This window comes from Hordeum vulgare, chromosome 3H (genome assembly GCF_904849725.1).
Source record: "Hordeum vulgare subsp. vulgare chromosome 3H, MorexV3_pseudomolecules_assembly, whole genome shotgun sequence".
Classification (NCBI taxonomy): Eukaryota; Viridiplantae; Streptophyta; class Magnoliopsida; order Poales; family Poaceae; genus Hordeum; species Hordeum vulgare.
In genome coordinates, this window is record NC_058520.1 from 240,488,298 (window position 1) to 240,515,924 (window position 27,627).

Below are 27,627 nucleotides of genomic sequence, written 5' to 3' on the forward strand. Positions count from 1 at the left end.
TATATATCGGCCTATGACCTCATGGGAATACAAGTTGCATATTCCTAACATGGTATTAGAGCCTAGGTTCTTTTTTTACACGCGCAACTCGTGCTCTTCCCGATCCATAGTCGCAGCTGTCTCTTCTTCCCAAGTCCTGTTCGACCCCGTGCTCGAGTCCCGCTGGAACTCGAGGCCAGGTGCGTTCAATCTCGGGCTCTCGTCATAAGGAGAGCATCCCGTCGCCACACCGCCGCCTGTCCGCCTCGCAAGATCTCGTCTGCCCCCGTCGATCTCTGGTGCTGGATTGGTTCCTCTCGTCTGCCCCCGTCGATCTCTGGTGCTGGATTGGTTCCTCTCGTCTGCCCCCGTCGATCTCTGGTGCTGGATTGGTTCTGCGGGTGCTCACCGCTGGTTCGTCTCTCTCAGGCCGGATCTCGTCCCGCTCGCACGATCTGTCCGCCCCCGTCGTTCTCTGGTGGTGTTTCCTCTCGCAGGATCTGTCCGCGCCGAAGCCCTCTCTTCCGTTTCCTCTCTCTCAGGCCAGATCTCGTCCGCTCCCGTCGCCTAGTCAACCCCTGCTTCCGCCAGATCTCGTGGTCTCCTATCGCTAGATCCCGTGACTCTCTGTTGGCTGTTGCTGCTGAGGGCTGTTGACTAAAGAAAATGTCTGCTACATCAGGCTACGTTGTTGTTCCTCGTTGTCCGGTGAATTTTGATGGCACTAACTACACCGAGTTCATTGGCTTCATGCGCATTCACATGCGTGGCATCCGACTATGGGGCGTTCTTTCTGGCGAGGTCTGTTGTCCGCCACGTCCGGTTCCTCCTATGGCCCCCACTCCGCCGACGCCGCTGGTTCTTCCTGCAGATGCTAATCAGGCTGCGAAGGATGCAGCTAAGCTTGCTGATGAGGCCGCGGTCCGTACTTATGATGAGCAGGTTTTGACTTATGAGGAGGCTCTTCAGGCATATCATGGTGCTCTGTCTGTTTACACCCAGTGGCTTGATGATGACGCTCGTGCTGCAGCTGTTCTCACTGCTAGTGTTCTGCCTCAGTTTGCCTCTGAGTTTCTGGGCCTTCCTACTGTATTTGAGATGTGGACCTGTCTTCGTCAGCGCTATGAGCCCTCTGGTGATGCCTTATACCTCTCTGTGGTCCGTCAGGAGCATGCTCTTCAGCAAGGTGACTCCACTGTTGATGATTTCTATGCACAGAGTTCTGCTATATGGCGCCAGCTTGATTCTCTCCGTAGTGCCGGTTGTCGTACTTGCCCGTGTTGCCAGGCTGTGCAGGCCAATTTGGAGTTCCATCGTGTCTACGAGTTCTTGTCTTGGCTTCGTAAGGAGTTTGAGCCCCAGCGTGCTCAATTGTTTGCTCATGGCCGTATCTCTCTCATGGAGGCGCTTTCTGAGACTCGTGTTGAGGAGACTCGCTTATGTGGCGCTGGTTTACTAGAGGTTCCCTCTGTGCTCGCTGCTCGAGCTCCCACTACGCCACATGCTACACCGACTCCTCGCTCGAGTGCTCCGCCACTCTTGCCCATTCCTCCTGGCGGCTTGGGCCGCCCCCGTCCACATTGCGGCTACTGCAAGCTGGATGGTCATGTCGAGTCTCAGTGCTTCCAGAAGAAGAAACACCTGCGTAAGGCGCGATCATCATCTTCAAGGACTTCGTCTACTACTCGACATCTTCAGCCACTGCTTTGACTGAGCAGGATATTCTGAGACTTAAGCATCTGCTCGTTACATCAAGTTCTTCCTCGACGGGTACTGTTGGTTCTGTGACTGATGCTTCCCGCACTGAGCAACCACCTTCTACACAATCAGGTACATCCCCATGGGTTCTGGACTCTCGAGCTTACTTTCATATGTCTTTCTCAATTCTCTTGTCCTGGTGCTCACGCTCAGAATGGCGTGGCTGAGCGCAAACATCGTCACCTTCTTGAGACGGCTCGTGCGTTGATGATTGCTGCCTCTCTCCCGCCTCATTTTTGGGCTAAGGCCGTCTCCACCTCCACCTATCTCATCAATCTACAACCTTTTGCTGCTCTATAGGGTGGTGTTCCTTTCGAGCGTCTTTTTGATTGTTGTCCCGATTATTCGATGCTTCGCTTGTTTGTTGAGTTTGCTATGTTCTTCTTGCCCCTCGAGAACGCACCAAACTGACCGCTCAGTCTGTTGAGTGTGTCTTCTTAGGCTATAGTGATGAGCATAAGGGCTATCATTGTTGGGATCCTATGGGTCGTCGGATGGGTATCTTTCGGGATGTGACTTTTGATGAGTCTCGTCCTTCTACCCGCGTCCATCTTCCTCGACCTTTTCAGTGGAGGATATCTCTTTCCTCACTTTTCCTGACACACCTCTCACCCTCATCGAGCCTCTGTCTATTCATTCTGCTACCTCTGCTTCTCCACCTCTTGCCGATTTGCCACCACCACCTCCCACGGTTTTCTCCCCTAGCATGTCACCGGATTCTGCACCTTCATCTCCGGTGACTTCTTCGTCTTCACCCCCCGATTCTACCTTGGCGATCCCTCCTTGCATTGTTCGATCTTTTCCTCAGTGTTACACTCGTCGTTCACGTCATGTGGATGCCTCTGCGGATGTGTCGTCATCCTCGTCTCAGCCTCCCTATGACTTGCGTTCTCGTCCTCGTCCGCCTGTTGATTGCCTTGGATTTCCCACCGCTGGTGCTGCTGTTCTTGAGCCGACTTCCTATCGTCAGGTTGTTGTTCATCCTGAATGGCAGTTTGCAATGGCAGAGGAGATTGCTGCTCTTGAACGCATTGGTACATGGGATCTTGTTTCCCTTCCCCCCGGTGTTCGTCCCATCACTTGTAAGTGGGTCTACAAGGTTAAGACTCGCTCCGATGGTTCTCTTCAGCGTTATAAAGCTCGTCTTGTGGCTCGTGGCTTTCAGCAGGAGCATGGTCGTGATTACGACGAGACTTTTGCTCCTGTGGCCCATATGACCACTATTCGTACACTTCTTGTTGTGGCCTCTGCACGTCACTGGTCTGTATCTTAGCTTGATGTTAAGAATGTCTTTCTTACGGTAAACTGCGTGAGGAGGTATACATGCAGCCACCACCTGGGTATTATGTTCCTGATGGCATTGTATGTCGTCTTCGTCGCTCTCTCTATGGCCTTAAGCAAGCCCCCCGTGCCTGGTTTGAGCGATTTGCCTTTGTGGTAACTGTTGCTGATTTTTCAGCCAGTGCTCATGATCCAGCATTATTTTTCCACCTTTCTCCTCGTGGTCGGACTCTTCTTCTTCTCTATGTTGATGACATGATCATCAGTGGTGATGACCACGAGTATATTGCCTTTGTAAAGGCCCGTCTTAGTGAGCAGTTTCTTATGTCTGATCTTGGACCTCTTCGTTACTTTCTTGGGGTTGAAGTCTCTTCTACCTCTGATGGCTTTTTTATATCCCAAGAAAAGTATATCCAGGATCTTCTTGCTCGTGCTGCTCTTACTGACGAGCGCATTGTTGAGACTCCCATGGAGCTCAATATTCACCTTCGTGATACTGATGGTGACCCCCTGCCTGACCCGACGCGTTATCGTCATCTTGTTGGCGGTCTTGTCTATCTAGCTGTCACTCGTCCAGATATCTCTTATCCGGTTCATATTCTGAGTCAGTTTGTCTCCGCTCCCACCTCGGTTCACTATAGTCACCTCCTTCGTGTTCTCCGATATCTTCGGGGCACGATCTCTCACCGTCTATTCTTTCCTCGCTCCAGTTCTTTACAACTTCAGGCCTATTCGGATGCTACGTGGGCTAGTGATCCTTCAGATCGCCGTTCACTTTCTGATTACTATGTTTTTCTTGGTGGTTCTCTCATTGCCTGGAAGACGAAGAAACAGACCGCAGTTTCACGTTCGAGTGCAGAGGCTGAGTTGCGAGCGATAGCTCTTTTGACGGCAGAGGTGACTTGGTTACGGTGATTACTTCAGGATTTTGGTGTTTCTGTCACTACACCTACTCTGCTCTTATCTAACAGTACAAGTGCTATCAGCATTACGCGTGATCCTGTGAAGCATGAGCTCACCAAGCACATTGGTGTTGATGCTTTTTATGTGTGTGCTGGTGTGCAGGATCAGGTTATTGCTCTTCAGTATGTGCCTTTCGAGTTATAGTTGGCGGATTTCCTGACGAAGGCCCAGACTAGAGCGCAACATGGCTTCTATCTCTCCAAACTCAGTGTTGTTCATCCACCATGAGTTTGAGGGGGGTGTTAGAGTATATATAATATAGCCATGTACCCTTCGTATTTATCCCATTGTATAAGGGGTTTTCTGCATATAGTCCACACATGCACATGTATATATATCGGTCTATGGCCTCATGGGAATACAAGTTGCATATTCCTAACAGGTACCTCATCTTATATCTTATTTTCATATGGTATGTAAAACTTTATAATTTGTTTAATTTTTGTTGTCAATTTCGTCACGAATCTATGATACAAATGTTACAGTATATGTGAATTGGACTAGCTCTTTCAATCAGTTCTGACTTTTGGTTTGCGTTGGCTAGTGCATGAAGCTTAACATGGTATCAGAGCTAAGGTCTTGAGTTCAAGTCCTGATTTTCGCAGTTTATTAAAAAATTGCCGGTAGCCACCCTTTGTGTCCACGTAGAGGCATCTTGAGTCGTATGTGAGTTTCGCGTGCCGTCGCTCTCTTCCGGTTGCACGTGCTGACTTGTCTTCCCCGTCACACGTGAGAGGGGGTGTTACAATATATGTGAATTGCACTTGCCCTTTCCATCAGTTCGGACTTTGGCTAGTGCATGAAGCTTAACAACAAACACATTTCTTCTGTTTTTCAGATATGCAGTAGGCTGTTAAGGCTGCAGTTTGGCAAGGTTAAACAACTTTGGGCATGGTCGATGTCTAAGGATACTTTGGGTCGTGGATCAACCTCAACTACTCAGAGGTGTTTTGTGGGTCAGCCAGCATAATACAAAGAGTTTCAGAGAATTTGGTTCCCTTCGTACTCCCTCCGTCTCGGTTTATAAGTCATCTTAGGTTGTGCACCGTGACCAAAACGAAGAGAAAAACGAGAGAAATTAATGTTAATTTGCTAATTAATACCATTGCATGCAATGAATTGATCACTGCATGTCGTGCTAGTTAGTCTCAAGTCATTAAAAACATACACGCCCCACGTCTCTTATTCGTTGATTCCTTTATTCATGTCAAAAAACAAGAAACGAGGTGGAAGTTAATGCACTGCACCTAATGTTTCGGGATTATTTGGTTTTCGTAAGATGACTTATAACCTTTGTTATCCCGTTTGGCTTCTACTGATGCGGTGTCTTCCTCATATGTGCCATCTCCTTTGTTATCCCCTTTGGCTTGACTTGATAGGTTTTGAAGACTCTTCGTGCTACGACGACACTCTCAAGACGTGAATTTGGGATTACCAATTTTTTTCTTCTTCTAGTGTTACACTTCTTCGAATGCAATGCTATTGCATACGATTTGCATTTGAGAGTGGGTGTCAGAAAGTATTAGTATTAGTCTAGGAGTCCTTATTAGACTGTATTTCATTTCCTTGCAACTCAAGTCTTGTGTAATATATATATATATACCCCTTGGGCTTGCAATAGAGATAAGTTGCATCATAACAGTACCGACAAGTCCTAGAAGCTGACATCTGGCTCTAATACCATGTTGATTTTCTGACCAACAAAGATGGGAAATCCATTCATACCTTAATAAAGTATTATCAAATCGGTAGCTAGTGTAATAATATAGTAAGGACATATCTGCTCAGCTGGTCTAGAAAAGCACCACAACGAATAAATTACTACTCCCTCTATTGCAAAAAAAAATTTACTTTGGACAATTCAATATGCAAGTTTGAACATTACCTTTTGGATAAGTATGTAAGTAGAACATTACTGAACATTGTATTGTGAAACAGAGGACAGATCTATTTTGAAACGGACGAGCACAAAATTAAGTAAAGTGTAAAATAAACTAAAACTGGTGGATTAGTTTGAGCAAATACTAATTAATAAAACATAAAGTTGCTTACGGAAGCAGTAATAAATCTAGCGTGATACTCAAACTAGAAATACATTATTATAGTGCCTAGATTGTACCAACCTCAACATAATAACTGAAGGCGAGCTTGCATATAAGCAATAGAATCCAGAATGTCGTGTACCTTTTTTATGAAGAACAACATTACGTGTTAGGAAAAGATGGTAGAGAGAGAGAGAGAGAGAGAGGCTTACTTAAGAAGTGAACATGTGTCCTCATACATGCCTCGGGCAACATATAATTTTGGCTGATAAGTAAAAAACATATGAGAACCAAAGATTATAATCAATTCTACTAAGAAGCCATGTAGATAGATCAAATCAAATATACCTGCGTCCACCACAAAAGAAATCTAACAATGCGAGAATTTGAACGCTCTAATGCCCTTCGCATTGGTAGAAACATGAAAAACAAGGCACTGAAAATGTTCGGCAGCATGTAAAGAGCAACTGCAAAATTATATATCGATTGACTTTGGAAATTTCCAATCCAATTGCTGAAGAACTTGATTAGGCCTGTGGGATTTTTTATGGAACTTGAGTACGTCACTGGAAGAATTATCAACCAGCCAATAGCTACAACAAATTTCAGAACATGCCGTATCATCTGCGAACACACCAGGCTCCTCCAAGCCTTCCAGTTAAGAACTATCTCAAGTGTGGCTGAAAAAGTTTAGAGACCAGTTTGAGAAACTGTGCAGCATCCGAATCAGTAACAAAAGCCAAAGTAGTTTCAAATTCTACTCAGATACCAAAAGGTAATTAAGCAAGGACTGCTTAAAACTGGGATAAAACAACTAGGCAAGGTTACAAGATTCACAAAGTTCCTGAGACAGGAAGTGCATCCATACCTTGAAGGAAGTTTAGAAATGCAGCTGTTATGAATATTGTCATAACATTTCTGAAAACAGCTGCCTCGAATATAGCAGAAAGTGATCCAGAAGGGCTCCATGCAATAATTACCATGGCCTAAAAGGAAGAAAAAACACATGATATGGCAAATGAAGAAACATGACATCTTTCAATTAGTAATTAGGTCCATACCTGGAAAGCTAATATGAAAAAGGCCCACATTCGATCAAAACTTCTGAAGAGATGCAAAAATGTACGAACTTCAACAAAATTTGTTTTGGACGTCCTCCGTCTGCTCACCGAATGATCGTGCCGCTGCACATTGAAAGTTAGTTCGATTATATTATCAAATGTGCTTAATTTTTTAATTTTTTTGCGAAGAATCAAATGTGCTTAATTTGATCAAACTGCTTTCAGAAATACACATACAATACACTGAATACAAATGAGTACATGTCCCATTGGAAGTTTAGATTACACATATGTTCCTTGAAAAAAAAAGGAAGATATGTCATGTGGGCCAGCAATACTATCAGCACCCTAAGCACAGGAGGGTGTGGTTGCAGCATCTCAGGCCCAGATGGGTGCAGATGAGCACCAGGCATCTTAGAAACAAGCCATTTATCCCAAGTTGGTGCTTTCCTCTCAAGCCATGTAAGTTGTTCAAATTGATTGCTTAGACTGAGTTTATTAGATCAACTTAATAGGGCCTGCTCCTACTCTCCCCAGCTTGTATCGAACCTTCTACCTTTTCGCTGTTGCGCTGTCTTCAGCTTGTATCGTACTACCTCCATTCCTAAATATAAGACGTTGGGGCAGTTGGAATTAAACTTAAATTAAACTGCCCCAACGTCTTATATTTAGGAATGGAGGTTAAAGCCAGGAGGAAGCGTCCTTTCTACCCAAATAGGGTCGGCTCCTACATAAAGGACGACATGATTGAAAAATGTAAAGATGTACAGCTTTTGGGTCCATCAAGAAATAAACAGAAACAGAGATTAATATGATTGTCTCCAAAATCCCTATTTCTACCTCTGTAGCCATTACAGCATAGCCCATACCCAAGGGTATGCAGCCACACGCTCCCTTCTCCCACTATTACTTTATCCAATCCATAGTTTGTGAAAAAAATGAGATCCATGGGCACTAGCACCCAGGACATATTTTTATAGAAGAATTCCACCTGGGTGAGGCACCAGAAATTCGATCCCAATGGGATTCGAACTCTGGGCGCTGGATGCACCATTGTGACCCCTTGCCACTAGGCCACTGCCTAGTTCTCAATCAATCCATAGTTTGTGATGAAGTAGAAAATGATTTCCCTTCAGTTCATTTTGTATGAACAGCTCTCTCCCACCATTGTACTCCCTCCGATCCATATTACTTGTCGCTTAAACGGAAGTATCTAGCACTGAAATACGTCTAGATACATCCATTTGAGCGACTTTAATCCGTGCTGGATTTCTTTGAGTTTATCTGCATTTGGTTGAGTTTGTTTGGTTTTTAAATGTTCTCGACATTCAAGGAAACTCCTTACTTAAGCGAAATCTGTTTCGCAGTTAAGTATCCGAGTGGAATCTAACTTAGGCGAAGACTGATTCGCTACTAAGTTCACGAGTGAATAGGTTGATATTCACTCGGAAGGGTTTTTAACTTAGGCGAAAACATGTTCGCAGCTAAGCCCCCGAGTGAGAGGATTGCTCGTCACTCGGAGTATATTCTAAACTTAGGCGAAGACTGGTTCACGGCTAAGCACCCGAGTGAATAGGGATTTTTAACTTAAGCAAAAATGTTCGCAGTTAAGCCCCCGAGTGAGAGGATTGCTCGTCACTCGAAGTATATTCTAAACTTAGGCGAAAGCTGGTTCGCGGCTAAGTACCCGAGTAAATAGATTGCTATTCACTCGGAAGGGTTGTAACTTAGGCGAAAACATGTTCGCAGCTAAGCCCCTGAGTGAGAGGATTGCTCTTCACTCGGAGTATATTTTGAGTGTGAAATTGCTCGATCGGAATCGACAAATGACTTTGACAAGCACATTGTTCAGAAAACTTTCTTATTACATCAAACCGATCGGTTGTCAAGCATAAAAACGTCGGAGCAGGTTTGCATTCCAAGCACAGGGTTCGTCGGCTCTCTTCTTGAGGTTGTAAAGGTGGTAGGCTCCATTATTCAGTACCTTGATGACGACGAATGGTCCTTCCCAAGTAGGGGCAAGCTTGTGAGGTCACTGTTGATCCACTCGGAGCACCAGATCACCTTCGTAGAACGCCCGACTCCTGACATGCCTCGCATTGAAGCGACGTAGATCTTGTTGGTATACAGTCGACCGAATCAAGGCCAGTTCACGCTCTTCTTCGAGGAGATCTACTCCGTCCTGTCGCGCCTGTTCAGCCTCAGCCTCTGAATATAAATCCACACGGGGAGAATTGTGAAGGAGATCACTCGGCAAGACGGCTTCAGCTCCATACACCAAGAAGGGTGTGCGTCCGGTCGACCGGTTGGGAGTTGTTCTCAAGCCCCACAGAACAGATGGTAGTTCAGTCACCCAGGCTCCAGCTGCATGTTCCAAATATCGCATGAGTCAAGGCTTCAGCCCTTGAAGGATAAGGCCATTTGCCCGCTCAGCTTGTCCATTGGTTTGGGGGTGTGCGACGGACGCATAATCCACCCGGGTTCCTTGGGCAGAGCAAAATCGTCTCAACTCTTCAGAGTCGAAGTTAGAACCATTGTCTGTTATGATGCTATGAGGAACTTCGTACCGAAATGTTATTTCCTTCATGAACTTGATGGCGGTGCGCGAGTCCAACTTCTTTATCGGCTTGGCTTTAATCCATTTAGTCAACTTGTCGACTGCAACAAGCAGGTGTGTGAATCCACTCTGGCCCGTTTGGAAAGGGCCGACCATATCCAAACCCCAAACAGCAAATGGCCAGACGAGTGGGATGGTCTTCAAGGCAGATGCAGGCTTGTGTTTCAATTTAGAATAGAATTTGCAGCCTTCGCAGTGATCAACGATATCTTTAGCCATCTCATTAGCGCGCAGCCAGAAGAACCCAGCTCAGTATGCTTTGGCAACAATGGTCCGAGAGGACGCATGATGACCACAGGTCCCCGAGTGGATTTCCTCCAGGATCAGTCGGCCCTCTTCAGGGGAGATGCACCGTTGAGCTACGCCAGTAACACTTTCCGTGTAAAGCTGATCGTCCATCACAGTAAAAGCCTTTGATCTGCGGACAATCTGCTTAGCTTCAGCTTCATCTTCCGGAAGTTCTCGCCTCAGGATGTATGCAATGTATGGTACTATCCACTCGGGCGTGATCACCAGAATTTCCATAACCAAATCAACGACTGCTGGAACATCAATCTCAGTCGGATTTGAGGTGCTTATCGGTTGTTGGAGTTCTTCAGTGAAAGGATCCTCTTGCACCAAAGGAGTATGTAAGTGTTCCGGGAACACATTGCTAGGGACAGGTTTCCGAGTGGACCCAATCTTGGCCAGTTCGTCAGCTGCTTGATTTTTCAATCGGGGAACAAGGTGGAGTTCCAGACCTTCAAACTTCTTCTCAAGCTTCCTTACTGCGTGGCAATACCTAGTCATGGCGGGGTTTCTGACATCCCATTCCTTCATCACTTGATTGACCACCAGATCTGAGTCGTCGTACACCATCAAGCGTCGGACGCCGAGTGAGATGGCCATAAGAGGAGGGCTTCATATTTAGCCTCGTTGTTGGAGGAATCAAAATGAATCTGGAGAACATAGTTGAGTTTGTCGCCTTTTGGGGACACCAATACCACACCAGCACCGGACCCATTCAACATTTTGAAGCCATCAAAGAACATAGTCCAATGTGCCGAGTGAATTTGAGCTGACTGCTGCTGTTCCACCCACTCGACCATGAAATCAGCAAGAGCTTGAGACTTGATAGCTTTCTTTGCCTCGAACTTGATGTCAAAATATAACAGCTTGATGGTCCATTTAGCCACGCGACCAGACGCGTCCCAATTGTTAAGAATCTCTGACAGTGGGGCATTGCTGACGACTGATACCGAATGATCTTGAAAGTAATGTGCCACCTTCTTCGCTGATAAATATATTCCATAGAGGAGCTTCTGGTAATGAGGATACCTTTGCTTCGAAGGGGTCAGTACTTCAGAAATGTAGTAGACTGGACGCTTGACTTTGTAAGCTTTGCCTTCCTCTTCTCGCTCGACAGTCAGAACCGTGCTGACGACTTGATTAGTAGCTGCGATGTATAAGAGCAGGGGTTCTTTGCTGTACGGAGCAGCAAGCACCGGCTGGGTGGAAAGCAGGGCTTTTAGCTCGACAAACGCTGCTTCTGCCTCATCATTCCACTCGAACACATCAGACTTTTTCATGAGTCGCTACAGAGGCAATGGCTTCTCACCGAGACGAGAAATAAACCGACTCAACGCCGCCAGGCAGCCTGTGAGCCTCTGGACATCGTGCACACGCACAGGGCTTTTCATTCAGACGATGGCGCCGATCTTCTCGGGGTTGACATTGATCCCACGTTCAGAAACGAGGAAACCGAGTAACTTGCCGGCAGGGACTCTGAAAGTGCACTTAGCTGGATTCAGTTTGATATCATACTTTCTCAGCTTGGCAAATGTCTCTGCTAGATTAGTCAGTAGGTCGGAACCTTGCGAGACTTGGCCACAATATCATCCATGTATGTTTCGACATTCCGACTGATTTGATCAAGCAGGCACTTCTGGATCATACGCATGAAAGTGGCGCCAGCATTCTTCAAACCAAAAGGCATGGTGATATAGCAGAAACATCTGAAAGGGGTGATGAAGGCAGTTTTTATTTCATCTGGACCAAACAAACGGATCTGATGGTAGCCAGAATAGGCATCAAGAAAGGATAAACGCTCACACCCCGCAGTCGAATCAACAATTTGATCAATGCGGAGGAGCGGAAAGTGATCTTTCGGGCAAACCTTATTGATGTTCTTGAAATCGATACACATACGAAGGGACTTGTCCTTCTTGGGGACCATGACGACATTTGCGAGCCACTCAGAGTGGTAGACCTCGCGTATGAGCTTCGCCTCCAAGAGTCGAGCCACCTCATCGCCGATTGCTTTCCTCTTCTCCGCTGCAGACCGACGCAAATGCTCCTTAACAGGCTTTGCCTTCGGATCCACTCTCAGTCGGTGCTCAGCCAGTTCCCTAGGCACACCTGGCATTTCAGCAGGCTTCCATGCAAAGATGTCCCAGTTCTCACGGAGGAACTGGATGAGCTCGGCTTCCTATTTGCTGTCGAGTGTTGTTGAGATGTTGGTCGGGGCAGCATTAGGATCCGTCGGGTGGATGTTCACTTGTTTGACTTCACCCGCCGACTGAAAAGCGGACTCAGAAGCGGGCTTCTTGGAGCGCATCAGGTCGGCAGGGTCAGTGTTCTTCCGGTATTCCTCCAGTTCAACCACAACCATCTGTTGATCAGCGATCTTAGAGCCTTGTTGCAAGCACTCCTCGGCTCTCTGTCGATTGCCTGTGACTGTGATGACTCCCTTGGGCCCTGGTATCTTCATCTTGAGGTACACGTATCACGGGCGTGCCATTAAACGCGCATAAGCGGGGCGACCAAGGATGGCATGATAAGCACTCTGAAAATCAACAACTTCAAAAGTCAATTTCTCCTTGCGGAAGTTCTTGTCCATGCCGAATACCACATCCAGCGCAATCTGGCCGAGTGACTTGGCCTTTTTCCCAGGGATGACCCCGTGGAACTGTGTACTGCTTTCACTCAATCGGGACATCGGAATGCCCATTCTTTGAGGGTTTCTACATACAGGATGTTCAGCCCACTCCCACCATCCATCAAGACCTTGCGAAGACGAACTCCTCCCACAACTGGGTCGACCACCAAAGCTTGTTGACCAGGGGTAGCGACGTGAGCAGGGTGATCCGACTGATCGAACGTTATGGAAGTCTGAGACCATTTGAGGTATGAGGGGTGGTTAGAACTGCCATGTTGACCTCTCTGTTAATGACCTTCGATCGACTTCTGCTCTCTACATCAGCAAAAATCATCAAGGTGGCGTTGATACTTGGAAAATCTTCCTTATCTTCTTCATCCTCCTTCTCAGGAGTCTTCTCACTCAACGGAGTATCTTTGAACTGTTGGATCAACATCCTACACTGACGAGTGGTGTGCTTGGGCAATATCAGATTGCCATCTTCATCTTTCTTCGTGTGGATTACACACGGTAGATCCAGAACATCTGACTGGTTCTTAGACTTCTTTGGGGGAAATAGCCCTTTGGGGTTTCCCTTAATTTTCCTTGTGCCGCCAAGGCGGCCGCTTCTGCTGGAGTGGAACCATCAGCCTTGCGCTTCTGTTTCCGATTGGAATTGCCGCCAGCATCGTTGTCGACTGCTTTTCCTTTACCGTTGTGGATGCGGTCTTCTTCTTCTCCATTGGCGTATGGGGCAGCAATCTCCGTCATCTTGCTCATGGACATGTCACCTGTACGACCAAACTTCAAATATAGCTCTCTGTACCTGACACCAGCTTTGAAAGCGCAGACTGCGTGGTGCTCGGAAACGTTCTCCACCGTGTGATGAAGGGTGGTCCAACGCTGGATATAATCTCTCAAAGTTTCATTCGGCTTCTGTACGCAAAGATGCAACTCAGACAAACCAGCACGACGCTTGCACGTGCCCTCGAATGTTTTGATGAACACTCGGGCAAGATCCTCCCAGCAGTAGATGCTAGAAGGAGCCAACTGATTCAGCCACGCCCTGGCAGAACCATCCAACATCAGAGGCAAATCCTTCATGGCGACGCTGTCGTTACCTCCACCAATCTGCACTGCCACTCGGTAGTCATCAAGCCATGTTTCAGGCTTAGATTCTCCTGTGAATTTACTTATTCCAGGCGCCAACCTGAAGTTGGGGGGATATCAACTGAACGGATTGCTCTACTGAAGCACTCAGGGCCAGAAACTGTAGTGCCATTTCCACTCGGACGATCTATGTCAAAACCATCTCTGTGAGCTCTGCCCCTGTCAATCCTCCTCTACGCGAGTACATTTCTCGCATCAAACCCAGGACTCCGCTCATCACCGAACGGGCGCCTATCGCCGTAGTGTCGGGACACATACGTACCACTCCTCGGAGGAGAATGCACCCGACGGCGGTCATCACAGTGGTAACGGGGAGCGAACTGGTTCCGCCCCTGATCTCTATGTTGATTCTCTCGGTAACTTCCGTCTCTGCGACGCTGAGGTGCCCTGGACTGAAAACTGAACAAACTGTATCTGCTCTAGGTGAATTACTGTGCAACCTATTGAGCGATTGTGACACAGCTGAGTTTTGTTGCTGCGCTGCTTGAAGCAAAGTACGAATCTGCTCTAAGCCTCTACCAGCCTCTGAGTCTGACGGCTGAATGGAATCTGCTATCTTAGCGGCAGCTCCAACATTTAGTACCGGAGTACGAAATACCTCGACGTTGTTCTGTGGTCCACTCGAAAAGAGTTGTCGCTGATGCCGACTGGAAACTGGAGGACGACGGCGGGCGTGTCCATTCGACGGTTCTCCAACTTCGTGTTCGCCGCGACTGAACCCTGGCGGGCTCTCTATAGAACCCGCCATGAAGACCTCCATCGCAGGATTGCAGCTCTCGCACTCGAAAGGCACATCAGACTGATCTGATGTCGAGTGGATCGCGCCCCGAAGAGGTTCGACAGGCTCGATTGCAGCAATCTGCGGAGATGACGGAGATGACGCCTGGCAAGCCACTACGTGTTTCACACATCGGTGAAGTCGTGAGCGACCGGATCGCTTGTGACGACGAGCAGCGGAGCGAACGGTCGACACCGGAGTCGACGGCTGCCGAAGGAGTACGCCGCAGGAGCTTGCACGGAAGTGCGTCGCCCCATGGATCGGGAGCTCCTCGATGTCGAGCGGCGCCTCCTGAAGCCATGCCGAGTCATCGGCAACGAAGACGAGCGCGCCAAAACGGATCTCGTCGCCTAAGAACGAATCGTTGCCGGAAGACATGACGGAGAATGAAAATCACAAACTTGCCGAAAGTCGCTTAGATGCCTGCACCATGGTGGGCGCCAACTGTCATGGAAATGAACCTGACAATAGAGGTGTAGGGTACGAAAGGAGAGGGCAGAGTCCTAGCTATGGCAAGCTTGTACGCAAGATGTATGAGTTCAGGCCCCTCTCGTGGAGGTAACATCCCTACGTCTCAGTGCTCGGGAGCTCTTGCAGTGTGGAATGCGTGTTACAGGGGGTGTGAACCCTTGTGCCAGAGGGGAGGGGTGGCTTATATAGAGTGCGCTGCCCCTCATCAATATCCGGCCACCAAGGGTTTGATCAATGGAGTTTTAAAGTGTCCGTTACTGATAACGTACGTAGTTAATGTTACTTATGACGACCAGCCGAACGCTCGCCTGTTGGCCTCCCTGGAGTGGCTTCTGGTCTTCTGCGTCAACTGGTTTCTTCCGAGTGGAAATTGGTTGTCGAGTGAAGGGGAAAATCCTCCGAGCGATTTCTTACCGAGAGACTCAGACGCTATTGCTTTCCAGTCGGAATCCTCCTTGTGGTCTTCAAGTCTTTAATGAGGTGCCCTTAGGTAGGACATCTAGGTCAGGCCTGTGACCCTACCCTAGGTACATATCCCCATAAAGACTTGCTTGAGGTCATAGAGAGAGCGACGAAGATGACATACCATACCATCAGGAACAGAATACCCAGGTGGTGGCTGCATATATACCTCCTCACGCAGCTCACCATTAAGAAAGGCATTCTTAACATCAAGCTGAGATACAGACCAGTGGCGTGCAGAGGTCACGGCAAGAAGTGTACGAATAGTTGTCATATGGGCCACACGAGCAAAAGTCTCGTCATACTCCTGCTGAAAGCCACAAGCCACAAGACGAGCTTTGTAACGCTCAAGAGAACCATCAGAGCAAGTCTTAACCTTGTAGACCCACTTACAAGTGATGGGACGAACACCTGGAGGAAGAGAAACGAGATCCCATGTACCGGTGCATTCAAGAGCAGCAATCTCCTCTGCCATCGCAAACTGCCAGTCAGGATGAGCAATAGCCTCACGACAAGAAGTCGGCTCAAGAACAGTAGCACTAGCGGTTGAAAAAACAAGGCGATCAATAGGCGGAAGCGGACGAGGACGCAAGCCATAGGTAGGCTGAGACGAGGAGGACGACACATCAGTAGACACATCCACATTACGTGAACGACGAGTATAATACTGAGGAAAAGATGGAAGAATGCGAGGAGGGATCTCTAGAGTAGGCGAAGGTGACGAAGAAGACACCGGAGATGAAGGTGCAGAATCCTGTGACAAGTCAGGGGAGAAAACCACGGGAGATGATGGCATCGAATCTGCAACAGGTGGAGAAGCAGGGGCAGTAGGACGGACGGGCAAGGGCTCAACGGGAGTGATCGGTGTGTCAGAAAAAGTGAGGAAAGATATATCCTCCACTGCAAAAGTCGAGAAAGACGGACGCAGATAGAAGGGACGAGACTCATCAAAAGTCACATCCCGAGAAATACGCATCCAACGGCCGACGGGATCCCAACAACGGTAGCCCTTACGCTCATCGCTATAACCTAAAAAAACACACTCAATTGACTGAGCGAATAGTTTGGTGCGTTCACAAGGGGCAAGAAGAACATAGCAAACACAACCAAACAAACAAAGCGCCAAGTAATCGGGAGAACGATCAAAGAGACGCTCGAAAGGAACGCCGGCCTGCAAAGCAGTGGACGGCTGAAGGTTGATGAGATACATGGAAGTGGAGACAGCTTCAGCCCAAAAGTGAGGTGGAAGAGAGGCGGCGATCATCATCGCACGAGCCGTCTCAAGAAGGTGATGATGCTTGCGCTCGGCCACGCCATTCTGAGCATGAGCACCAGGACAAGAGAACTGAGCAAGAGTACCCTGCTCAGCGAGAAATCCACATAACATCTTGGAGATATACTCTCCAGCAGAGTCAGCACGGAACACACGAATAGGCGTAGAGAACTAAGTGTGAACCATGGCATGAAAACGCTTATAGATAGATAAGACCTCATTACGAGAAGACATGAAATATATCCACGTGTGTCGAAAGAAATCATCTATAAAGTGAATATAGTAGCGATGGCCTCCCTTTGAGGCAAAGGGAGCTGGACCCCAAACATCAGAGTGAACAAGGTCAAAAGGACGCTGAGACACAGTACCGCTATGACGATAAGGTAACTGAACCTGTTTACCAAGTCGGCAATCCTGACAGTCTAAAGACACACACCGCCTAAGACGGATCCAAGAAGACCACCTCGAACTAAGGATGAGAGACGAGAGCCAGATAAGTGACCTAGGCGATGATGCCACTTCTGAAAGAGCTGGTAGACAAGGCAACAGAGGTGGAGAGACTGGCGGCGGTAGCCGCGGATGGAAGGTGAAGCCAGTCAAGCTCCCAGAGACCCTGAGAGTCACGACACCGAGGGCCAACACCAAGAAGAGCACCAGTGTGACGGTCCAGAACGGAACATGAGTCAAAGTTGAGAATGACCCTACAACCAGAGTCAACAATCTGACCACCAGAAATGAGCTGCATGGTAAGCTGAGGAACATGAGCAACATCAGGAACATGAAAAGATGAAGTGCTAAGAGTGCCTCGGCCACTAACCGGGAGAGAGGTACCATCAGCAGTAAGAACATGAATAGGAGCTTCGAGAGGTCAAGTAGATGACAGAGTGAATGAATCATGAGTCATATGAAAAGATGCTCCAGTATGAAGAATCCATGGAGATGTACCTGCTTGTGTAGAAGGTGGTCTCACAATGCCAGAAGAGTCCGTAGCAGAACCAACAGAAATTGCCGATGAAGAACCAGAAGATGAAGCTAGCAGGCATCAAAATCACACAATCTCCTACTCAGTCAAGGGCGCAACTGAAGATGTCGATGTAGATGCACCCGACAATAGAGAGTCGGGGGCAATCAGCAAGGCGTGAAGTCACGCAATCTCCTCAGTGAAGGACACAGCTAAAGTAGGCGACGCAGTGGCATCGGGAAAGAAGCGACTACGACCACCTATGGAAGCCGCTAAATGTGTCGGTGTAGCATGACCAGTATCGTCTGCAAAGGCCGATGGAGAAGACGAGGTCATATGCACCAGTACAGCCGGTGAAAGTCGCGCGAGGTGTCGGGGAAGAGCGACATTCACCAGTGGTGAAGCTCACAGGAGGAGGAGCAGTAGAGCTACCAGCACAGCCTGCGGAAGGCGCCAAAAGGGACGGCGCGGAAGAAAACATTGTTTTACTCTTTTTTTTACTCAATACGACGTGCACCCAACGGCCTTATCCAAAATCAGCAGCCGCCAGGGCGCTCAATCCAGAGGACGAGCCCGGAGAGGAGCAAGAGCCACAACAGCAGGGGCGGGATCCGACGAGTGGCGGCGAGATCCGGCATGGGACGCGGGATCCGGCGAGGCAGGAGACTAGCAACGGGTGGGGAGCGTGGATCCGGCGGTATAGGAGACCAGCGGTGGGCGAGTGGATGAACACCGGAGAGCAACACCGTTCATAGAGGACAGACGGCGGCCACGTAGACGGAGGATTGGACCGAGGACACGAGTTGCGCGTGCGAAAAAGAACCTAAGGCTCTAATACCATGTTAGGAAATTTGCAACTTGTATTTCCAGGAGGCCATAGGCCAGTATATATACATGTACAGGTGTAGAATATGCAGAAAACCCCTTATACAATGGGGTAAGTACGAAAGGTTACATGGCTATATATATAGTACTCTAACACGGGAGAGGTCGGCGTACGCGGCGGGGTCGCGGTGATCGTCGTTGGCGCGGCCACCGTCGGCGTTGGCAATGTGGTCGTAATCGGTGTCGACGCGGTTGCCGCCAGTCCCGGCATGAGATTCAAGATGAGGTTCTGCTCCGCCAAGTACCACGCCTTCACCTGCGGGTCCATCGTCGCCGTGTCACCTCCTCCCATCAGGAACGCCAGGTTGGTGTTGCGCTTCTTCGCAGCCACGTTGGTCCTGAGAAGGTCGAGCTTGGCGCCCTGCTTCGTCATCAGCGCTGACCACCTCGCCTCGGACTTCTCCTCTCTCATGGCGGAGTGACTCTTGGTGTCGGCGATGCATTCTTCGATCAATGCCTGCAACCGTTCGAAAGCGGGCGCCGAGTCCCTCGCCTTCTTCGCCTTTTTGTTGCCATCAGGCCACCCTTTTGCCGCCCATGAGATAGGCGCGTCCGGGTTGTGGACGTCGTCCTTGGCCTTGGCGAGAGCGAGCCGGGCCTCTGCCCATTTCTCGCACGACTCGATCCTGGTGAACACGTGAAGGAACTTGAAGTCGGCGTCGGTGTTGCTGTCCCGGCGGAACATCTCGAACATTCGGACCATCTGCACAGACGAAGAACAAGTGTCGGCGAAACAACAAAAGATCACGAACCGGGCGAGCCATGGACATACCTGGGGTTCGACATTGGCGCCGCTCTCTGGGCGAGACATGACCTCTTCTTGGATCACATGCCACTTGTTGCACGCTTGTTGGATACTCGCCCAATGGTTGGACATGGCCTTGTCGCCGCACTCCATGTGTATGCCGGCGAACTCGAGGCCGACCAACATGCGCTCGTCGAACGCCGTCTTGATCCTCCTCCAGTACGTTTCGGTGTTCTGGTTCGCGCCGGTGATCGGGTCCATGCTGACAGTCTTCCATGCTTCGGCGAGGCGCTCGTCCTCCTTCGCCGTCCACTTGACGCGGTGCTCGGCCGGCTTCCCGTTGGCCACCCGTTTCGTCTTCTTTCTTCCCTTGCTCCTCGTCGGCTACGGCTCCGCTGGTTCTTCCTCCATCTCCTCGTCCTCTACCTCCTCGTCCATGTCGACGTCATTGTCGAGCGTTTCCTCTTGCGTACCGAACCCGGGGCATGAAGCGGCGGCTGTTGAGCAATTGTTGATGATCTCTATCATCTCGGCATCAGCTTTGCTGAACTGTGGCACCAAACCCGGCGCGAAAAGCAGGGGGCCACGACGCAGGCCCGTCGCGGATGAACCCGAGTACGTCGAAGAGTAGTCATGTTGGCTGTTGTGGCTGGCTATGAACGCGAAAGGCGTGCGCGCAGAGGCGGTGTTGGGGTTGAAGCCGCCAAGAGCGTCGCCATCGACATATTCCGGCGAGGAGGGCTCGTAGCCCCACCCCGGCAACGGGAAGTTCGCCGGAAACGCGACGCTCTGCTGGGTACTCCACGCGCCATGCGGAAACAGGCCCGCCTGTTGAGGCGAAAAGGTCGACCGCTGGTTCTCCATGGCCGAGCGAGACGACGCCTCCTGCTCCGCCGCCGTCGCCGACGTATGCCTGGCTCTCTTCATGATGAGCATGTTCCGTCAATCGCCGGTCACCGCCGCCCGCCGATCAACTTTGGCCTTCCACTACGCGTTCATCAAGCCCGCAGGCCTTGGCATAGGCACCCTCGGCTTCCTCGTCTTTGGTACGGCGGGTACGGTGGCTTGGCGAGGGGCGGTGTATCTCTTCGGTGGCATGGTGGGGGAAGAGAAATATGGAGAGAATGGCGAGAACGACGGGGGTGGGGTGTGGATGATGGGGAGGGAAAGGGAGGGAAAAGGCAGAAACGGCGGGAAAATCGGCCAGTGTCACGGACAGTGCGGCCCCACACAACTTTTTGCTTCATCCGGCGCCCCCAGCCGCCCCCCAACGCGTTGGGTTCGACTTGTGTCCGTCGGCGTCAATTTCGACCCAAACCGACGGAAAACAAGGTTACAGGGGCGCGACTGAGGGATTTTTTAAGCGTCGGCGATAAAAAAGTGGCCTGGGAAGCCTGTTGGGGGCGCGGCTGGAGATGCCCTTACCGGCGGCCCGTGCAACCACCCACGGCCATCCCACCGAACCACCACACCACCACAGGAACCCAGGCCACCACCCACCTGCCATCCACGCCCACCTCAACAAGGAAAGGGGAAAACCGACAAGTCGAGCTACACGCATAAGAGCATCTCCAATAGCCGCGCAAAAGTTTCGCGCCCAATAAAAATTTTAGCGCGCCACTGTAGCACTTTTATTGTGTGGGAACAAACGTTGCTTTAGCAGATGCCCAAAAATGCGCGCTCAAAAAGCACGCAGTGAAGCCCGCAAACTGGCGCCTCAAATATAGTGCGCGCGATAGCGTTTTTCAGCGCGTGCCCAAAACTTTTCAGCGCGCACACAATTTTACAGCCTTTGTTGAAGCTGTCCGGCGCCGAAAAAACGAATAATTTAGCGCGTGGAGCACTTTTTGAGCGGCCGTTGGAGATGCTCTAAGGGGACAGCCACGCAACAAGGGGAGAGCTTCCCGGTAGCCATTCCCTCCTACAAGGCCGTCGCCAGCCTGGGCCGCCGAAGAGGCGGCCGTCGCCACCCCGCCAGATCTGGCAACTCCAGATCGGGGCGAGGGCCACCCGAGATAGTCAGGCGCCAAGATGCAGCACGGCGGCAGCCGCAGCTCCCTCCAGACAGGCGCGCACAACCGGCACTGGCTCCCCTGTCCGCTACAGGTCCACCAACACCCCACCGCCCAACAAGGATTCAGGGAGATGAGCCCATCCAGGCGGGCGCCGCCACACACCGAACGCACCCCACGCAGCCGCCGCAGCACCACCGCGCGCCCGAGACGCCGCCTCAGCCACGTGCCCCACGCCAATGCCGCGCCCCCGTGACGAAGCCCGAACCCGCACTGAAGACCGCATCCGAGGAGGACGAGAGGCCCCGACGACGACGACACCCGGGCTTTGCCCGGCGGCGCCCTCCTACGACGGCGAGGAGGGAGGGGACGAGGGAGGGAGGGGGTTGGGTGGAGCTAGGGTTTCGCCCAGCCGCCGCCCGTGGGAGCAAAGGGGGCTAGGGGAAAAATCTTCTCTCGTTTAGCCGGATGTTAGCTTAGAGGAGGTGTTGCTGGTTCCTCATCTACCATTTTCTGTTAGTTGACTAGTAAGTGAAGATCTTCAACTTCTCATGGTCATGTACTTTAGTCCCATCGTATTCAAAAGAATAGAATCAGTGAATAACTATAGTAAACTAAGACCGCTAGGAATTTTAACAAATTTAATGATGTCTGATATGATAATAAATAGTATTATATATTGCACACAGAATATGCAAAGGGTTATCGAGAAACCTCAATGTCATTTTTAGTTTTCGTAGGATCCGCAAAAAAGTCAGAGGCTGGATCCATTGGCCATCTAAGCTGTTTGAAGCATTTCTTCGACCTGAATGTGCGAAGGTTTAAGACAAAAACAGTGACCAATAAGAACTGGGTTCTTAGAACTTACTGATAGGCAAAGCTACAAAGATGAACTATTAAAAGCAACTTACCAAAAATATTCATTCAGGTCATCATAGTTTCTCCACTTCGAGTGGCTCACAGTACCACGCTTACTCATGGTAGCTTCCTTTTGCATCAAATGAACATTAAACGGATAAGAATAACAAAAACATTTTGCAAAGAACATTATACAAGATATCTGAGTGCATACATTATGGATAACATTGTAGATTGGTTGGATAACCAACTGTAGAAATGCATCATCACTCCCCTCTCGCTGGAAGGGTGGGTCAAACGAATCTTCTCTTCTATCAGATATTATGTCATATAAATCCCTTGCCATCTATCATGAATTTTGGGTGAATAAGATTGGTCAAGAAGTTAGTGTATGTTTAGAACATGCCCAGAACGTCAGCCTCGGGATCTGTTTATGAGAGAATTGTGAAACTCTAACAGAAGTGTTGCATGCAGCTCCATTTTTAAATATATCGAAAAGATCATTTAATAACAAAAAAAAGACAAATGCCATAAAAACAAAATTAAAAGGACAATCATATTATTTGCCAAGACATCTATTATTTTGGTACTTCAATCTTACATAGTGTGCTTGGAGTTCATGCTCATACATATGCAGTTAATGTGTTTCATGCAGTACACCATTTACTCATGGTAAATAGTTTGCTCTTTCTGGTGTGCTAAAAATGTATGGAGTCCTCAACTTACAGAAACAACCATAGCAAAACTGTGCTTAGTGTGGTATAGGTATTGACTGAAATTATTAGCCCATGACAAGTGTCTTCCTAGAAAACCGTCATCATGTGCATTTCCCAATACTCATGTTCTCCATGTAGTCTCTCTTTTCATGGGTATGATAACCGACCAGAATACATTATGCATACCTCGGAAGTCAGATGGCGACTTAGTCCACCTTTGTTGGTCATTTCAACACTGTTATAAGGTGTTTTGGCCTAGTGTCCTTCCCTTACTAATAATATGATGGATGTGTGCATCCTAGGATGCAGAGGACAGGACATATAACATTCCTTTTCAGAGAAAAAACATTCTACAGTACCATGTCACCCCTTTGCATTTAAATCAGAAGAAATTTCTTTGTTACACGATTATATAATCACTGCTATATGAATAGGTCTACGAAGTTCACCCGTGAACCACTCAAAAACTGAAATAGCTCTAGATAACAAAATTATTTGGCATTTACTGTCTTGTTAGCTTGACAACCACTGAGCATGTTTCAAAAGGAATTGAGCATACTAGATTTTCAATAAAAATCCAAACAAAGTACAGTGAAGAAGTTCCCATGTGGGAAATAAATAAATATATAAATGGAACAGTGAAGAAGTTCCCATATGGGAAATAAATAAATATATAAATGGAGCGGACATTAGGACATTAGAATGTAAGAACAAGGTTGTCACTTACATGGTGGAAGATATAACAAAGGCATTCAGGCATAAAGCGAACATTAGAAGCTTCACCCCAAATAAGCAAATACAACCCGATGTAAAGAAGCTCTGGTTGTTGTGTGGAGGCATCATGTGGAATTCTGCACGAAAATAATTTACAGTTAACGAGGAATTGAGGATAATTTTGAGCACCAGGTGTGCAACAAAATGCTATATTGTTACTTGATGTTTGACTCCAAATGCAGATACCGACACCATGAAATGTAGTTTTGAAAAACTTTCTTCATCAAGTGATCCACTGTGTCACGTTGTATCTGCAAGTCATATTAGAAGCTCGTGAATCGGTTTAACATGGACACTAGTAGGAGCTGAACACCACTTGCAAAAGGGTCCACCAAGTTGAGTTGATCCAGCGTTAGCGATAAAAACTAGTTAAAAGAAATATTTACCACGTGATTTTGTCTTTCACCCTGGTGGATATTGCCACTTCTTCTCATATCTATGTTAGCAACCAGCAAAATCAAATGCTCCTTTTGGTTCTCCACGTTACCTTTCTACAACAATAAAGCAAAACATAGTATGAAATCCTAAACAAATAACAGAACACCTTGGTGCCTAACCATCCAACACAAAACCGGCATATTATTTTTTCAGTAGAAAGTAATGTATAAATCCGCAACTCCAGTGACTCAAAAACGGCTTGCATGATTCATGAACGTTTGTGAACAAATTTTATATGTGGCTGATGTGCCTCAAGCATTCATGTGTGTAATATAATCCCACAGTGTATTTTCCATTAGCATAAATAAGCATTAGCTATGTGAGTTCCATGTGAAACCAATTCATGAAACTAGTAAATTTTGCGAGCTAGTCACTTGAAGTGATTTAGAAAAACAAAATTCTAAAGGATGGAAGTCACCATAGTGCAAAACGGAAGTAGAAAGCCAGAAATTTCAAGATCATGTAGTCATGCAAGATTTTGATCAGATATAGTCTAGAATATAAATTTAAGTATTGGTTAGTCTCCACCTGAAATCCAAATGTTTGCCAGAGCCAATCAAGCAAGTCACGAACAATAGGTCCATCATCTATCTCTTGAGGCCCGTCAGTTGTATCTGGCCTTGGCTTTGGAAGATTGTTTATCCTGCGAAGAAGGGCCACTGCTGCTTTTATCTGCAATTTTCACACACAAGAAAATCAATCATTCATGGTAAATGTTGTATTAAATAAAGCAGTCGGAACAAAGTTTTATGGTATATAACCTAACCTCAGGTATTTCCATTACAGGTTGTGCGGGACCGGAAATATTAAGGGGCAAAATGTTGTAATGTGAGAAGGAAGCTTTCTCCTTTTCAACACCTTTAGCATACTGGTCATACTGCAAGACATATATTAATTCCAGGTTATAATGTTTCATAATGTGCAAAAAATGATGAAGATAAAACAATATGTTGCAATTATTTGCAGTTGCTGAATGTCAAACCTCGGAGTTAGGCTTGTCAGGTGTCACAGTTTTTAGCACATCATATAGGACAGATGCAATCTTATAGTACCTAGCCATCTCGTCCCTATATGTTATGCATAGAACTTAAGGATGACCTCTTATTTATATATATATATATATATATATATATATATTAAAAAATTGCTGCGGCTTACGGCTTTCTCGTTTGAAGACCCTCCTCAAGATATTTTTTACAATAGTGTTCATAGAACCTCTGAATCTCTTTTGCATCAGTTGATGCAAGTCTGCGTTGTGTATCTTTTTCATCCTGTGAAATAACAGGCATGAAAGATGTAATGTATTGTACTAGTTTCAAAGCAATCGACAATTAAGGTGCATATGAATGATAGGTTCATTCATACCTTTTCCAGCCTATGCAAGAGATAGGTTTTGAACTGCCGAACTCCACGGCCACTTGAGTTTGGATCCATGGTATGCGCCTTCTCAAATGCAGTAAAACGGCCTTGTGGAGCAGGCAGGCAGGCAGGTCGGAGTAAGAATGGGTGAACAAGTCAGGTGTGAAGAAAGTGCTAGTGGTAGTACTGACAGAGGTATGCAACGCGCGGGTTTTCTTCCTCGATCTCGTTTGCCGCGCGGAGAATGGGCACGATGGGCGCGAGGGAGGATGGCACGAGCTCGCTCTCTATGATGGGTCCTTCCTCCTCGCCGGAGTATCCATCCGTCCTCATGGTGATTGCCCGCGACATGTTCCGTCTACCCATGGAGGGCTGGCGCTGTGGCGCCGACGGGCCGCCGCTGGACATGGACATGCTCCCTCCCCGACGCTGCGGTTGCAATGATCGAATAGAGCGAGAGTGGTGTTGTCGTGGCGGTGGCGGTGGCGGTGGCGGTGAGGAAGAAGGGAAGAGAAGGGAACGGAAGGGGATCCATCGTCATCGTCTTAAGAAAGACAGAGTCGAGAGGAAGTGCGATGCTGAGGGAGTTGGCTTTTTCGCTTTGTGGCTTTGGGGCGGGGCCTTTTTCTTTCGGCCGGGGAGGTGGATGTTGGGGAATTGGTGATGGCCGACGAGGGAGGCAAAGAATTGGAACTGCAAAGGTGGAAGACAACAGGTGGGGTCTGGTCCTGGCTTTTTCGTCTGGTCGTTCGCTCCCCTGCTTTTTAACTTTTGTGTTTTTCTCTCTTATTATATACTTATATATTTTAAACAGAAAAACATTATATAATTCTCTTCTCCGATTTCATGGTTTTGTACACGTCGCCGTCGGCGCCGTACTGTGAGTGGGAGTGCCAAAAGCACACAGACCAGGATTTAGCAGGTTGCTTAGTGACTACTCCATTGCTCCTGATTAGTGTAAAAAAAACGCTTTATACTAGTATTAGGCTTTGTTTGGTACAGGGTTTTTGAGGAGATTGGTGGGGTTAATCCCCACAGGGATTGGGTGAAACCCCAACCTTCATTCAATCCTTTCAAGTCCCCATTTATCCCCAATCCACTAGGTAGGGGTAGTGTATTGTGTATTGAGAAAAATGCACTAGAATTTGGGGATTTGTGGGGAAATATGGCGATAAAACATGTCAAATACATTAGAACCAAATGGTGTTATGGGATATGTGAGGATTTAGGGGTTTGACCGAGATAATCTCCACTAATTCTCTAAAATACACTAGTACCAAACAAGGCGTTAGGGTTCTCTATTTCTGTGTGGTTGCTTACTTGTGCTCTGTTTTATTCAAGGAAACTAAAATTCTTTATATTTGTCCTCTACCATTCGCCCCACTCTCGTAAAAGCCCAAACAGAGCTTTGTCATCAGGTCAACGCAGTTGACCATTACCTCCTCACTTACTGACGTGTGGGGCCGGAAAGACATGTGGGTCACGTATTGCATTTGTACGTGTGCGTTTCGCTTTCCCGTGCACCATACCGCGGTCGTGGGCGTGGGTGTGTCGATGGAAAAGGTCCAAAAATGTCCCCATCGTATAAGAGGAGGGGAACCATCATCGGCCGCATCGGCCCCACCATTTTCCCCTCAATCGCCTCCGTCACCGCAGCAAAACCCTCACCCCCATCGCACCGCACCCACTCGCTCACCCCCACCGCACTTCCATTCGTCCGGTCGCTCATTTTTAACAGCGATGGAGGACCGGATCAAAACCCTCACCCTCACCGGAGTGCTAGAGGATAATGTTCACTAGTAGAAAAAGGGCATTTTGTCCCGGTTCGTAAGGGCCTTCTGTCCCTGTTTCAGAACCGGGACAAAAAGGTCGTTACTAATGCCCTTGGCCTTTAGTCCCGGTTCTTACACGAACCAGGACAGATGGGCCTCCACGTGGCCGGTGCGGCGAGCCCAGGCAGGAGGCCCTTTGGTCCCGGTTGGTGGCACCAACCAGGACCAATAGGCATCCACGCGTTCAGCATTTCAGGTGTTGGGTTTTTTGTTTTTTTAAAGGGGGGGTAGGGGGTTTTGGAGGGTTAATTTAGGTGTTTCATATATTGTGTTAGCTAGCTAATTAATAGAGAGAA

The 27,627-nt window shown here is 48.2% G+C and overlaps 2 protein-coding genes across 3 annotated transcripts in view; both read right to left on the bottom strand.

Moving 5' to 3' along the window:
• LOC123443597 (callose synthase 7-like) overlaps positions 1 to 26,180 on the bottom strand; it is a 55,507-nt gene extending 29,327 nt beyond the window's left edge. The window contains exons 1-17 of one of the 2 annotated variants that reach the window (XM_045120046.1): positions 25,691 to 26,180; positions 25,506 to 25,606; positions 25,299 to 25,411; positions 25,123 to 25,207; positions 24,907 to 25,017; positions 24,669 to 24,812; positions 24,089 to 24,193; positions 23,862 to 23,953; positions 23,656 to 23,779; positions 22,427 to 22,558; positions 22,266 to 22,342; positions 22,069 to 22,159; positions 7,085 to 7,207; positions 6,892 to 7,009; positions 6,372 to 6,703; positions 6,236 to 6,288; positions 6,105 to 6,165 (exon numbers count right to left, since the gene is read on the bottom strand). In XM_045120046.1, coding sequence (XP_044975981.1) covers positions 6,105 to 6,165; positions 6,236 to 6,288; positions 6,372 to 6,703; positions 6,892 to 7,009; positions 7,085 to 7,207; positions 22,069 to 22,159; positions 22,266 to 22,342; positions 22,427 to 22,558; positions 23,656 to 23,779; positions 23,862 to 23,953; positions 24,089 to 24,193; positions 24,669 to 24,812; positions 24,907 to 25,017; positions 25,123 to 25,207; positions 25,299 to 25,411; positions 25,506 to 25,606; positions 25,691 to 25,913 — 2,085 coding nt within the window. In that variant the 5' untranslated portion in view covers positions 25,914 to 26,180. Of the gene's footprint in view, positions 1 to 6,104; positions 6,166 to 6,235; positions 6,289 to 6,371; positions 6,704 to 6,891; positions 7,010 to 7,084; positions 7,208 to 22,068; positions 22,160 to 22,265; positions 22,343 to 22,426; positions 22,559 to 23,655; positions 23,780 to 23,861; positions 23,954 to 24,088; positions 24,194 to 24,668; positions 24,813 to 24,906; positions 25,018 to 25,122; positions 25,208 to 25,298; positions 25,412 to 25,505; positions 25,607 to 25,690 lie in introns of those variants that run through there. The other variant, XM_045120047.1, reaches the window with a different exon arrangement.
• Positions 18,191 to 19,603, bottom strand: LOC123443598. The gene is made up of 2 exons (XM_045120048.1): positions 19,370 to 19,603; positions 18,191 to 19,300 (listed from the first exon to the last, which is right to left on the bottom strand). The coding sequence occupies exons 1-2, from the start codon at positions 19,601 to 19,603 to the stop codon at positions 18,638 to 18,640; spliced, it is 897 nt and encodes a 298-aa protein (XP_044975983.1). The 3' UTR covers positions 18,191 to 18,637.
• Positions 26,181 to 27,627: the final 1,447 nt, after the last annotated feature.